We start from the raw sequence: 14,084 nt of genomic DNA on the forward strand, positions 1-14,084 counted from the left end.
AAAAAAAGTAAATGAACATATTAATGGCCAGTTTCTGCTTACTTGTCCTTTTTCCAGCATTGTCCTTCAGCTTAAATACTTCTTCTCCCTCCCTGGTGTCCCCCAAATCCCACCCTGAAATGTAATTACAGCTAGCAGTCCTATCCTCCCTTACATCTGATTTGCTAGTCTAAATACTCTGTGCACTTTTATTTGTACATTGTTACTAGGTTCTCTCTGATTCTTGATTATAGGAAAGGAAACTGAGACAAGATCTTGAGGATCAAATATGTCTCTCTTTCAAGCGTATCCCATAGAGAAAAAAACCCCTATAGAATTGGACAGAGGTGGTGAGAACTTTATATATAGATTTTAGAGGCCACCTTTTATGATGAGAGAATTGTATCCATGCTTTAGAATTGGGTATTGAGAGCAGAGAGCAGGGTGCCAGTATTCAGATGCCATGCTGTCACCTTCCCCTCCAGCATGCTTTCTCCCATCACTTTCATCTCTCCCCCTCTGCCTCTGAAGTAGATTATAGTACATCAAGCTAGATTTTTGTTTCATCAGTTGGCATGAATGGGAGCAGAGGACCTGACAGTGGCAGCAGCAAGAAGAATGACACTTCCTGGTGTTTCGTTGGCTATTAAGAGAAAACAAGAGACCCCACCATCACGATGAGATGATATTTCTGTTTTATTTAAAGACATGTCCTTCCAGTGTTGGATCATCATACCCTGTTGGGATGCAGATAGGTCTAGAGGAAGAAACAACTGGGTTGGGATCTGAATGTCTACTTCCAGCCATACCACTGACTCTTTACATGGCCAGAGACAAGTTGTTTAGTTCTCAGGGCTTCACCTGGAAAATCAATCAATCAATCAATCAATAAAATAAAGGGCTCATGGGGACTGATATTAAGCTCTCTCCCTCAGCTGGAAATGCTGTGAAGTTTCCTTCTGATGACAGTTCATATAAAACTTTTGCTGTGAAAGAGCAAACTTTAACCTTTGCCTTCCTCACCCAGCATGGGATGGGCTGGTTCGATACGTTCCGATGATAGGAAATTATGCCATTCAGTGTGGATGTCCTCACTGGTGGAAAAAAACCCTCGCTGGGTGTCATTCCCTTTCAGTCATGCAGGGGTCTGTGGTTTGCTCTTCTGGTCAGACAACCTGGAAACAGAATGACGGGAGGAGGGATCTAAAAACTCAGGAGAGAGAAGAGCCCAAGCGAATGGGGCAGGTGTGGGGAAGAGCAAAACATGAGGGCAGGCGAATCGGCGCGGGGGTATGCTCTGGAGGGGCCGATGAGTTGGGTTGTTCGGTTTCAGTCAAAAGGGGGCTTTGCTGAGGGCTAAAAAGAGGCGAGAGATAACTTAGCTCCCTCCTAAATGTCAGCAGAAACCCAAGCGACTAACTCTGAGCACAAATGGATTTGCTGAGTCGGCAGATTTGCGAATCCCACAGCGAAGGGGGATGAGGGGGGACGGGAGCTTGGAGGCAGCCGAGGAGGGGGGCGAGGGGGCATCATTGTAAGTTCTGCTGGGTTCCCTCACCCCTTCCCGCCCCCCCGTCTTTTTTTTTCTTTCCTTGACTCCCTGCTTCAACACACAATTTTCAAAGCACAGTTTAAAAAAAAAAAGCTTTAAAAAAAAAAGAGAGAGAAAAGAAAAAGCCTCTGCCTGTGATTGGAATAAATAAATAAAATCCCAGGTAGTGAGAAGGCTGCTATTAATGTGCTCTTGACAGGCACGGGATTGCTGGGCTGAGGGCTGTCTAACTGAAGGGTTAGGGTGAGGGAGGGGGCGGGGGGCTTCTCTTTTCTTTCAGCTCTTGCCAAGCAGTGCATGTGTGTGTGTGTGTGTTTTTTCTCCCTTCCCTGATAATAAGGACATCATCAGAAGCAAGATGCAGTGGCTAAGGGATGGATCAGGAATGGTGAGTTCAGGTAGCTATGTCTTTCTCTTTTCTTCCTATTGCAGTACTTTGAAGGGGAAATCAGCCTCAATCCTTTCTTTGGGCTCCCTCTTTACTCCCTGTCCTTGAAATCATTGATCACACTGTAGCCATTTTATGGACCCCGTGTTCCAAACCTGCTGAACAAAAGAAGAAATTTTAAAAGAAAGAAGGGGAGGGAGGAAGGGAAGCAAGAAAAACGAGGGAGAAATTCGGCAGCTGGTGCTGGGGGGTGGGGGGTGTTCTGTAGAAGTGCATGTGTGTGTGCTGAGGGGAGGATTATCATTTTTCAGGAGTTAGCGTGTGTTGTCTGTGATGAAGCAGCTGGGGGAGAAGGATTACGGAGACAGACACGAGTCCTAGAAATGGGGCTGTTGGCTGGCAAGTGCGTATTGCAAGTGGAACCTGTCAGATCTGCCCCTGCCGTGGTAGAGGAGTTGGGGTGCATGGGTGTTATTTGTTACTATGCTGGAGCATTGCCGTTGCTTGGGTCTGTACTGTAAAGCACTCCTCTTCACAGTGGAGGCTTCAAGAAGGCAGTGTTAAATGATGACAGCTCTGCTTAAAAATAGATGCTGCCCGTTTACAGATGTCCTCGCTGCTTCTGCCTGGAAAGCAGCTTTGTAGTGATTTATCTGTGGTGGGGGGAGCCGGGAACGTTCCCCCACCTAGGCTGAAGCTATCTATTTCCTGGCTGCGAATGTTCAATAACTTCTGAGCTAAGAGACACCATGCCTCTTTCTTTCCCCGCTCCTCTGCCTCCAGTTGAACTGCCTTTGGTTTGTAATGTCTTTTGGCTAAGCCTTTTTTTTTCCTTTAGGCACTGGGCTTTTCTTCAGCAGAATTTCCCACAGTTGCTAGCACCAGTGCCTCTTGGACTGCAGGGCAAACCTGTTCTGAGCAGGTTTGGGCAAATGTGGTGCATAAAAGGTGGCTGGTCACCTAGTGCCCCGCTTACACATTGGTGGACTTGAACCTGTGTTGGCAGAAGTGGGGAACATTTCATAGCAAAGCCAAGTGGAGGAACAGCCTCATGTTACCTATTGATCCCAGTCACAGCTTCAAGATCATTTATTTGGCTTCCTCTCCTACCTTCTACCCCTTTTTAATGTACCCCAATGAATAGCACTTAAGTACTCAAGCCCACAGTTGAGGCTCAGTGTGGGGGTGTTAGCAGCAGCCCCTGCGTCAGACACCCTGGTCTTTCGGTTCACATGTACCATTTGTCAAACGCACTACACTGATGGCTTTTAAGCCTCCCAGCTTTTTATTCTCCCCTTTTAGCCCAGTTCTCACGTAACTCCCCCATCCATACAAGTGTGATTCTCCAATAACGGCACTTTTCCCTTGCCCCATGGTGTCCAAGCAACACACAGCGTCCTGCATCAATTTGCCTATTTACATGGTTAGAGATTATCAAGTTGAAAGAAAGTGATGGAGAAAAGCCCAATGTCTGTCTTTCCTCTTTTATTTTACCTCCTAGGCAACTGCTAAGCTTAGATGGAGGAGCCAGGGCTGGGGGAGCAGGGTGGGGAGTTCAGCTTTTCTGATTGACACAGCACGAGGGGAAGCACTTTGTTTCCCCTCTTATCTTTCCAGCTTTCATTCTTTCTATTTGTCACAGAAAAGGGGCACTTTGTTATTTTGCACTGATTAGCCCAAGCCTCTGACTCTACAACCCCTTTCTTAAAGATATAGTGACCATTATTATTTTTTAAATTAATACTGGATGGTTTTTTTTTAAGTTAGGCAGGTGACTGGTTCTGAATTAAATTCTTTTCAGGAATTACCAGGTGCTGTTAATTTTTTTCCGGGGGGTAGGGAGTGAACCCAGCACCATGGTTTCTGAAGGGTGAAGAATCAGTGGTGTTTGGAATTATTCTGTGTATCAATTTACATCAAAAAACAGAGTAGCAAATTGATAAAAAACAAGTCACATTACTATAGGAGAGATTTATGTAAGAACTTATTAGATGTTTTGCTGCAGCAAGTACCAAGGATCTTATTGCAGGTTTAAATAGTAGGACTTAATAGATGTCACTCCAGCATTTTTGGTAGGGGGCACTGTGCTGTTGGTAGCTGTCTTCTGGCTGAGCTGCAAAGTCAAGGTCTTGGATAACTTGTGATCATTAAAAAATTCTGCACAGTATTTGCAAGACAAGGAATGCTAGCCCAGATGTCCAGGCTAAATGCCAATTCAAATAATTATATTTCATCCTACTTAGACTCCGCCTGCATTTCCCAGTGGGTAAGTTACTTTTTGCTTTCTGTCCTTAAACTGTTGGGTCACGTTGCTGTGCTCCATTGAACTGTTGACACATTCCACACCAGTGATGGCTGTACTTCACGGAAGGGTGAAGTGATCTGAATATAGATAGTCTGAAAATCATCGTCTGCGTCTTCTGGATAAAGAGCACTGTGCAGTTGTAAAGTGATTTTATTACTCCTCCTCCTCCTCAAGTGAGGTTCACTGTCCTACTTTCATATGCTATACTGCTGTGGTCTATCATCAGATAAAGAACTTTAGCTCTCATCCATTTGAAACTAGACTTCCTTTCATGAACACCAATTCTCAATAGTAAAACTGTAGTTATTTTCTGCATAACTATTAAAGAACTTGCAGGAAGTATGCCTTAGTTGAAGTTGCAGGGCCAGATTCTGCTTAGTTCCAATGGTTTAAATCTAGAGGAACTTTGCTGATTTATAGCATGATAAATAAATGCTGCTCTTTACTGTCCTCCTCAGTGGATCAAGTCAGAGTCGGACTCTTTCTTTTTCAGTACTAAGTCAGACCTGTCTGACAAATAGGCACATAAATTTTGCAGCTGGTCAGAGCTTTCATGCTGCTGATGTAGATTGTTTTTTATTTTCTAAATCAGCTACTTAACCCTTCTCCTATTCTGTAATATTAAGTTGTTGGGTTTTTTGCACGTGCTGCTTTCTATTTTTTAAACAATTAATCTTTTGCCAATTATGCTGGCTTCCCGAGAGGGGATTTTATATGCTTCACTGGTAGCAAGTCGCTAACCTCTGCAAGTATCTGTTTCTAACCCTGAAAGCTGAAACCAACTGTCATTGGTAGTGATGAGAATAAATATACACAACTGATCAGCAGTGCAAATAAGATGATTGTTAGGTTAGGGATTTCTGCACTCAGAATATTGATCCATCATGTTAATCAAATGAGGTTTTTTTAAGTTATACATGCAATACAGTATTTTCTCAACCACTTCTTTATTTGAAGAAGGCACATATATTTCCCAAGTCATAGCCATAATTATTAATTTTTTTAAAAGCTTTTAATTATGTCGTCTTTGTTTTTCCTCTCAAGGTCTCACTGTAGGTTTAGTCTTGTGGTCAGCAAAGTCGATGTGAGTGTTGCCATTGTCTTCTATGGGAAAAGAATCAGGTTCTGTGAAGACAAGGTAGAAGTTCACTATATAGATTAACTGAAAGCAGCACATTTATTCTTTGAAAGCTAATTATTGGCACCAAGCCTTCTTTTGTGCATTTCCCCTCTTAATTTTCAAATTGCTGATACCTAGCAATTGATCTTTTTTTTTCCCAACTGAAAAACCCCATGTAGAGAAAATGCAACTGAAATGCAGAAAACAAGTCAGTGTATAAAAATACAAAATCTTGCTAGTAATGGAGATGCCATGAACAGTGCCGTTTATCAGCCAGTCTGCTATACCATCTTATCTTGCTGGTTCTTTCTCATTTAGCCATTTGTAAATCAAGCTTCCACTCCAGGTTTCAAACAGCTTCAAGATAGGTGGAGAAGTTGGCCAGGGATTTGGATGATTTTCCTTGTTTAAAAGATAACGTTGGCAAGAGAAATAAAAGCCTTCCAAGCACAAGCATGCGGGGGGGGGGGGGGGGCAACAGGACTCATTCTGTGGGGCACTGAGCACTCTCAACTCCAGCTGAAATCAGAGGGTGCTGAGGATGGATGTTCCAGGGTCACACCCGTGTAATGATGGTCACCAAGAAAATCCCCAGCAATTTGCAGAATGCATTGGGAAGCATAGAGAACAACATTGTGCCATGCTGATCTTTGTCATCTAACCTAACCTAACCCTTTTCTCTACAGAGAGAATGGGTTATTCCAAGTTTATTCCCACTTGACTTGGGCTTGGTTGCCATAGGAGAGTGATGCTTTGATTGAAGGGGACTAAATGTGCTTTGGATTTTCTGTGCTATTGTTGTAGCTCCCAAAGGAGTAAGCTGGTACCATGAAGCACATTTCATTACAGAATTGTAGCACCCGCATCCTGCTCTTTACCTCCATTGGGACTTACATATTTCAGTGTTAGCTGCCCGCTGATTTTATTCATGGAAAAGTGCACACATGAGATAATAAATACATAGTATTGGGATGAAAACTATGTTGTGACTAAATCACCTATTTGGGAGTCCATAAACCTAGGTTCCATTTCTTTCTCTGCCACGGAGTCAGTGCATGAATGGGAGCAAATCATAGGCAAAAAATCTTTTGCCTTAGTTCTTCCATCTGTAAAATAGACACAACAGTAACTTCTTTACCTCAACAAACTGTTGTGATGATTGAGTCATTAATGATTGGATGCCCCCTGCTGATATTTGGAGGGAAGGTGCCGTAGCAGCACAAAGTACCTGTGTGACCTCAAGCAATCAGCACCTGTTATGAAACTAAAAGTGCCATGTGGTCTGTTGTTCCATCTGTCCAGCTTTTGTGCATCATTGCAGTATTTGAGCAGTGCAGGATTTAAACATCATTGTTGTTCCTGGTATGTAGGCATGTTAAAAAAAAAAGTCTTCCTGAGAAATCTCAGAACTGCTTCACACTAACATCTTAATATGTTTATGACAGTAGCTACTTCTGGTCCAAAATAGTTGCTTTGGAGATCTTTGCGGCTGGCTGTTATTTTGAATATGACTAATTCCTCAAGTGACTAAGCTATTAGATAATGGAAAAACTCATCAAGTTATCTCAGCCTCCAATGGTTTCTATCATTTTGAAAAGATGTCAGAAAAAAAAGCCACCTATGATATAATGTATTTAAGTAATGGAAAGGTTAAGTGCCATAAGTCTTGAGATCCACATTTTGGAAGCAGCTCCACTTTCTGATATCCCTAAAAGGTGAATATGTTGAGATCTTGGCTTTGGTTATGCCCAGCATAAAGACAGGGATCATGGAAAGTCCACATCCTGGTCAGGCCCCAATGAAACAAAACACCTAATAACTTACTCTTTTCCTATCGAGTCCAATGTAGTTGTAACCACGTGTTCAAATGCTTTCCTAAAATGGAGCCTCACTTTCTGAACGCCTGTGACACAATTCTGGAATTTCACACCATTGTATACTATACATATACTGCTGTACATGTTTTAATTATGTGGTTGTATACTGTTTCCCAACTAATCTTACCTAGTATCATAGAATTTCTCCCTACACTTACAGATCAGTTTGGTGCATTTACAGTACTGGTGTCCTACTCCAAGTATGACAGGCTTCATGTGGTTCACAAGGACTCTGGTGGTTTTTGTGGCCTTCATGCTGCCCAGAATTCCCCAGTTTACTGTAATCAGTGTCATCTTTGCAAGTAGAAGGTTGTGAATCTTGTCTGATGTGGAGGATCTTCTTTGTTCATGGGACTATAGGAAAGTAGGGCTGGAAGAGACCCCATAAAATCTAGTTCAGGCCCGTGCTCAAGGCAGGATCATCCCTGACTAAATCATCCCACCCAAGTGTCTGTCTAACCTGCTCTTGAAAATTTCCAGGGATGGAGATTGCACAACTTCTCTAGGTAGCCTGTTCCAGTATTTGGCCACCCTCATAGTTAGAAAATTTCTCCTTAACTCCAACTTAGATTTCTTCTGCTGCAGCTTGAGTCCATTGTTCCTAGTCCTGACCCCTATGGCTACAGAGAAAAGCCCGTCTCCATCCTTTCTATAACTGCCCTTCATATTTGAAGACTGTTATTAACCCCCAACCCCAACCCCCAGTCTTCTCTTCTCCAGACTAAATAACCCTAGTTCTTTCAGCAGTTCCTCATAAGTCTTGTTTCCCAGGCCTCTAATTATTTTTGTTTTCTGCTGAGTTTTTTTCACATCCTTCATCTTTCTTAACGTGTGGGGCCCAACATTGGACACAGTACCCCAGGTGAGACCTCACCAGTACTGAATAGGAGGGAAGAGTCACTTCCCTTGACTTACAAATTACACTCTTGTTAATACAACCCAGTATGTGGTTGACTTTTTTTTGCAACAAGAGCACACTGCTGACTCGTATTCAGTTTTTGGTCTCCTGTAACCCCCAGGTCCTTCTCTGCAGTACTGAAGCCCAGCCAAACATTCATTTGTTCCTGCCTTTTTATAGGCATATGATTATAATGTACAACATGGAAGACCACAGTGCTATCCATTTGAAGTTACTATCTTCCTAGTATACTGGGGTTACCTTTTTCATGAAACAAGTCCTGTTCACTCATCTTTACCTTTGCTGAAAAGATTGGTGGGAGGTGTTTCCAGTGCTCTTGGTTCATTTATATAAAATTCACAACATCAGCGGATTTACATCTTAATACGAGTTCATCCACTCTCCGTTTGACCTCTTGACAATTGGAAACTAAGGCCAAATATAACCAAGCAGGCCCCTGAAGAAGGCAGGTGGAAAGATTCAGGGACCTGGTAGGGGAATTTTTAGTCTGTTCTCATAGTTCTTTGTGTGTTGTCTAGGGGTAGGAGCAAGAAAATTTGAGACAAGATCTTAGATTCTTTTCCCACTGACTGATTGTGACCCTGAGCAAGTTGCAGGGCTCTCCTTGTGCTCCATTTTTCTCACGTGCAAAATTGATATTAGTACTTTCCTATCCCAAAGGTTGAGGCTCAAATAATGACCACTAGTAACATTTTTAAAGGGTTCCTAGGGTAAGAATCACTTGAGGAGTATACTGCATTGTTGTTGGTAGGACTTCAAATTCCCTGGTCTTTGATGAAAGGCCAGTGTAAATTTCTTATGCTACATCCAGCAAGGTTCCTGAATTGGACATACACTTGAGCAGATTTGTTTATAATCTATGCTGTGAAGAAGGGAAACTTTGTGCTGTGAAAGGTCTAATTAAACCATCTATTTCTGTCAGGTTAGTCAGCAACCACTCACAGCTGAACAGAAAACTTTCTTGCCTGCCCTTACCTATGCAAGGCTTGTGGCATGGCTGTTTAGTATGTATATCATGGTTCATACTGTTTTCATTCTACCCAGCAGGTTAGCCTTGTGCTGTTAATTGATGGATCTCCACAGACTTAGATAGGTGAAAATACTCCAATAGATTTGCTATTTAGCTGCAGAGGAAAGGTGATACATTGGATTTCAGAGAATCTTATTGCATGGAAGCAACACTAAAATGATTCTTGGTTCTTATGTGGAAAGCAGACTTCTTTCTATATTTTGAGCAGCCTTGACTCTTTGATCTTCATGGGCATCATCAAGGATCCTGCCATATAGATGCTGCCTATGGTTTGCTCCTAGAGAGTGAAAAACTTTTCCACTTGTAGCCAGTAGGCATAACGTGGGGGTCTTTGCAAGCTTGTGGGAGGAAGTGGAATTTGCACCCCCAGCATAAGGGGGGAGGATAGTTACCACTGCCCCCTGAAAACCACAGAGTTCATCTAGTTAAAGCACCAAAAGCCCAATCCATGAACTATATATTCCCAAAGCATTAAATATGCCAGCCTGCTTGGACACTTAAGGCTGGCACAGAAATCTCCATCCATGACATGCAGGTGTGTAAAGACTTTAGTCCTGCCAAACCATGGCCATATCAATAGTCTTGTGCACATTCTCCACATCATCTGCAAATATCTCCTGCCAATTATATTGAGTATGTGATGTTTCCAGACTCTTAAAGCCTCAGTGGGAGGCAGGAGAAAGCATCTGCTGTGGTGCCTGCTGAGCATACAGCCACCTCTGACTGCTCTCTATTCCTCTGCTCTTCTTGGCCATGTAAGGCAGTTGGGAAAGTAGGACTAGGCACTGGCTGCCTTAGAGACTTCTGTGCACCAGAAGTGTAGGGCCACTGGGGCTAGTTAGGGAAATGGACCACTCTGGAGGAATATGGGCAGGCTTATTGAAGAGCTGGAGTTGGTAAACATGCAGAATGGGCATACAAAAGGTGAACTGAACACCAAAATGGACCTTGAAACCATGTCTGTTCAAGCTTCCACCAGTAACTCAGGGGAAGAAAAAGAGAAGCAGGCGGGCAATTGCACCTTGCTCCTTTCATGAGAACAGAACAAAGATATTTCTGTTTGCCCGCCAGAAACATGTTACCAGCAATTCAAAGAGTATCTTTTTCAACAAAAAGTGATATTCCTATTTTCCTGCAAGTGCCTGCCATAAGATGCGTGTCAGGTGGTCCTTTGAAATTTAGGTCAGGGGACAACTAGTGTCTTCATATAAACCAAAAATGCACTAGCATCTTTGCACAGCATCTGAAACCAACAGTTGAATGCACCAAATTCCAGACATCCTGCAAACAAACTATTTTTGTTTTGTTTAATCTTGTTTCCAGACTCATCTGGGAGCCGGAAGTGTGGGAACCTCACTGAAAAGTCATTTCCTGTGCATTTTTCCTAGTCTAGTTTTGTAGGCTCAGTAGTTTCAGAGTTCAATTGAGATCAAAACATGCCTCTAGACTTGGTGGCTTATCTTCCCAACTGATCCTCTCAATCCTTTGAGTCTCCTCTGGTGATAATTCCTGGTCTTTTTGATTATTTCTGATCTCAAGCTCAAGCTTTGGAGTTTGGAAGCCTTTTTAGTGTTCAAAAGGAAGTGAACGGGGATGTTTCTATCATGAACTAGATGACAGACAGGCAGGAACATGCAGAAGATGAGAGCGTGAAAAGAAAAACAATTGAAACATGCTGGTTACTAGAGGTTTGGATTTTTCTTTTCTTTTTTCTTTCAGTGTTTCAAAATGATTTTTCCTATTTCGCACTGTAACTAAAACAAAAAAAAAAAAATATCCAAGTTTTGTTCTTTCCCTAGTAAAGAGAGGAGCTACCTAAAACTAGGTGAGCAGTATCATCTCTGCCTCTTTCTTTTGAGGATTGATTGGAATACTACCCAGTCTAATCCCCAGGGAATTGCAGGTTAATATACTTGAAGGGATCCGCTCCATGCTCCCTTGAAATACAGATGCCTTTGAAATGGAACCACATAACTGTTGAAGTGTAGCACTGTGCAGCACTGTCAAGCAGAGAAGAAAACACAGGTTACAATAGCCAACTGAAACAGAAATAGAGATCTTGGTGGCCAGAATATAACGCCCTCTCCTGGATCTCTTGGTCTGTGCACTTTGGGAGATGCTGTTGGGACATTTTAAATGACCAGAAATGGTAAGGGCTTTGGTTGCACTTTGTTTCAGAAAGATCCAGAGGTGCTGTGCTGCTTTCCTCTCTGGTATTATGCAAGGGCATTAACTCATTGATGGAAAGAAGGCGCTGAGAGTCGTTCTTTTTGAAGTCATTTTTAAGATTTTATGGGAGGTCTCCTTTTTAGCCACTGATCAGGCAAACCTTGTTTAGCCTAAAATGGACAGAGATTCAGGTGCTGTTGTTATAGCTGGCAGCTGAAAAATCTTTCTTTGCTCAAGACTTGTGTATCCAGAACATGTTTTCTATTTAGTGTGCAAAGAACTGAAACCATAGATCCTTGCGACTTTCCTGGCCATGCGACCATTAATATTAGAGGAAATGCTTAAAAATAGGCAGATCCCCATGTGTTTGTAGATATTTCTAAGGTATGTTCTGACTTGGCTGTCATCCTCTGAGGGTAGATTAGGAATGGCTATGAAGAAGAAAGGTCTCATCTCACAGAGCTTTCTACAGAACCCTTCACTTAACACAGATTAATCTACAAAGGTAGGTGTGTTGCTTTTTATTTTTTGCTCAGACCCCATAAAACAGAGATGTCAAACTCACCTGGCTCCGTGGGCTGGATTGAGCCCATAGACCCTCTCTCCTCCCCCTTTCCCCATCATACCGGATCTGGCACCCCCTCCAGCCAGTTTGGGACCCACACTGTGTGCGGCATAGATCCCAGAGCAGCTCGAAAAGGTGCCGAGTGCTGGACTGTGCCACATGCAGTGCCCGCTCTGGGGACTGCATTGTGCGCTGTGCCTGCTCCTGTTGGTCTGGGCCCTGCACTGCATGTGGTGTTTGCAGGCGCTGTATGTAGCATGGGTCCTAGACTGCCTGGAGCAGGTACTGCACAAAGCACAGATCCCTTACCAGCCGCAGTGGCTGCCACTTGTGGAATATGTCCCAGAGCGGGCCAGGCAACCAAGGCAGGCCCCACGTGTAGTGTGGCACCCACTCTGGCTGGTCTGGGATCCGTGCTGCATGATTCTAGCCAGACTGTGCTGCAGGCAGAGCTCATTCCATCCCTCTGAGATCTGCGCCACACATGCCCAGCTGTGCCATACAGCCCTGGAATGGCTGGGGCAGGCACTGCTTGCAGTGCTTGTTTCAAGTCCCGCTCACAGGACTGATTGGATGTGCACCATGCTTATGCCCTGTGTAGGTCTGTTCAGATCCAGGGGCAGCACTAGGGGCTGGATGACAGGGCTTTGCAGGCTGCATTTGCTCCATGAACTGCACGTTTGACTCCCCCACCATAGAAGTGATAGCAGTGACCTAGAAAAGCTCTGGTCAGTCAGCCACCTTTATATTGTCCACCATTCCACCCAGCTTAGCCTTTCAGCTGATTCAGGATTTCATAGATTTCATAGACATTAGGGCTGGAAGCGACCTCGGAAGATCATGCTGCAGGTTTTTCCTCCCAAGGTGGAGAACCTTGCATTTTTCAGTGTTAAACACCATCAGGTTCTTGTCCACCCATTTGGATGCTGTAGTCTAGTTCCTCACACACACTCAGAAGAGTCGTTCTGAAAGTGTACTGCCAGTGACTAGTAAATTGACCAGGACTTGGAAGCCTGGGGTCTTCATCCCCATTCCCCACATTTCAGTAAGGCCATGGATTCACCAAATGTTCCAAGACCCCATTTTAAATCTTACTTCTTCGGTTTCTCACCTCCCCCAATCTTGAGCCAAGCGCAGCCTGCTTTGTGGATTTTGCCATGCTTTGCTCTTGTCACAGCCCACATGGCATTTGCTCCTTCTCTCTTCTTTCCCACAATCTCACCATTCCTCAGAATAATACCAGAGACTTCTGCTGGCTCCCATCCAATTTCAAATCCCATAATTTTACCTTTGCCTACATCTCTGTTTTCTCTAATTGTATTGTATAATATTAATTCTTTAAAAATATTGTCTACTTCCCTAACCAGTCTGTTAGTTTGGTAATGCACCTTGTGCCATTAGTATGTAGGATGCTGTATGAAGTTAAGCTTATTAATCCACTGCTTTTGTAGTCACATCGACATTTTACATTCACGCCTGATAAAGGACACTCAAGTTGTTGTAAGGTGGCAATCTGGGATGGAGGAAGAGATGAAGGTAAAGTTTTTAGGGAAGACATTTGGAACATCCAAAAGAAAAATAACTAGGGTAAGTGAAAAGAAAGAAATAGTAAAGTGAGCACTGGAAGAAAGAGTCAGGTTCATAGGAATTGTAAAAATAGGGCCTGATGGGATCTTGAGGAGTTATCTAGCCTATTCCTCTGTCCCAAGACAACAAAAAGATTTTCTATTTAGAAGATAGTGACTATGAACAGGGGCAGGGTATGACTGGAATAGATAATTTAAATCCTGGAGCCAAATCTTCAGAAGTATTCAGCAATGTTTTGCACGCTTCCCGGTTTTGGTAACTGACCCGAGCTCTTTTGAGCTTGACTTTGAATTGAAGTCAGCCTTTGAGCTTATAAAATTACTGAGCACGGTGGAAAAAAACAGAACTTTGGCTGACCCTCTCTCTTCCCACCAGCAGGACTGGAGAAAACAACTCCTTGTGAGATTCACATATCTCCTCCACTGAACAGTGGAGTAGGAAGGCAATTTTAGCCCGACTTTATCTACCATTCTGGACATTTGGCAAATCATAAACCTGCCCCCACTATCCTCAGTAGCTTTAAATATCTGAGTTTAATTTCTGGCTAGACTTAAATATGCTGTGGAAAAAAGTTCCTGGTGGTCTCAGCCTAA

General features: G+C 43.3%; 1 protein-coding gene across 11 annotated transcripts in view; it reads left to right on the forward strand.

The window, feature by feature from the left end:
* ARHGEF9 (Cdc42 guanine nucleotide exchange factor 9) overlaps positions 1-14,084 on the forward strand; it is a 351,467-nt gene that overhangs the window by 148,749 nt on the left and 188,634 nt on the right. The window contains exon 1 of one of the 11 annotated variants that reach the window (XM_059732791.1): positions 1,814-1,919. The exons of 9 other annotated variants lie outside the window; for them this stretch is intronic. In XM_059732791.1, coding sequence (XP_059588774.1) covers positions 1,890-1,919 — 30 coding nt within the window. In that variant the 5' untranslated portion in view covers positions 1,814-1,889. Of the gene's footprint in view, positions 1-1,813; positions 1,930-14,084 lie in introns of those variants that run through there. One more of the 11 variants, XM_059732794.1, reaches the window with a different exon arrangement.

This window comes from Alligator mississippiensis, chromosome 8, assembly GCF_030867095.1.
Source record: "Alligator mississippiensis isolate rAllMis1 chromosome 8, rAllMis1, whole genome shotgun sequence".
Lineage (NCBI taxonomy): Eukaryota > Metazoa > Chordata > Crocodylia > Alligatoridae > Alligator > Alligator mississippiensis.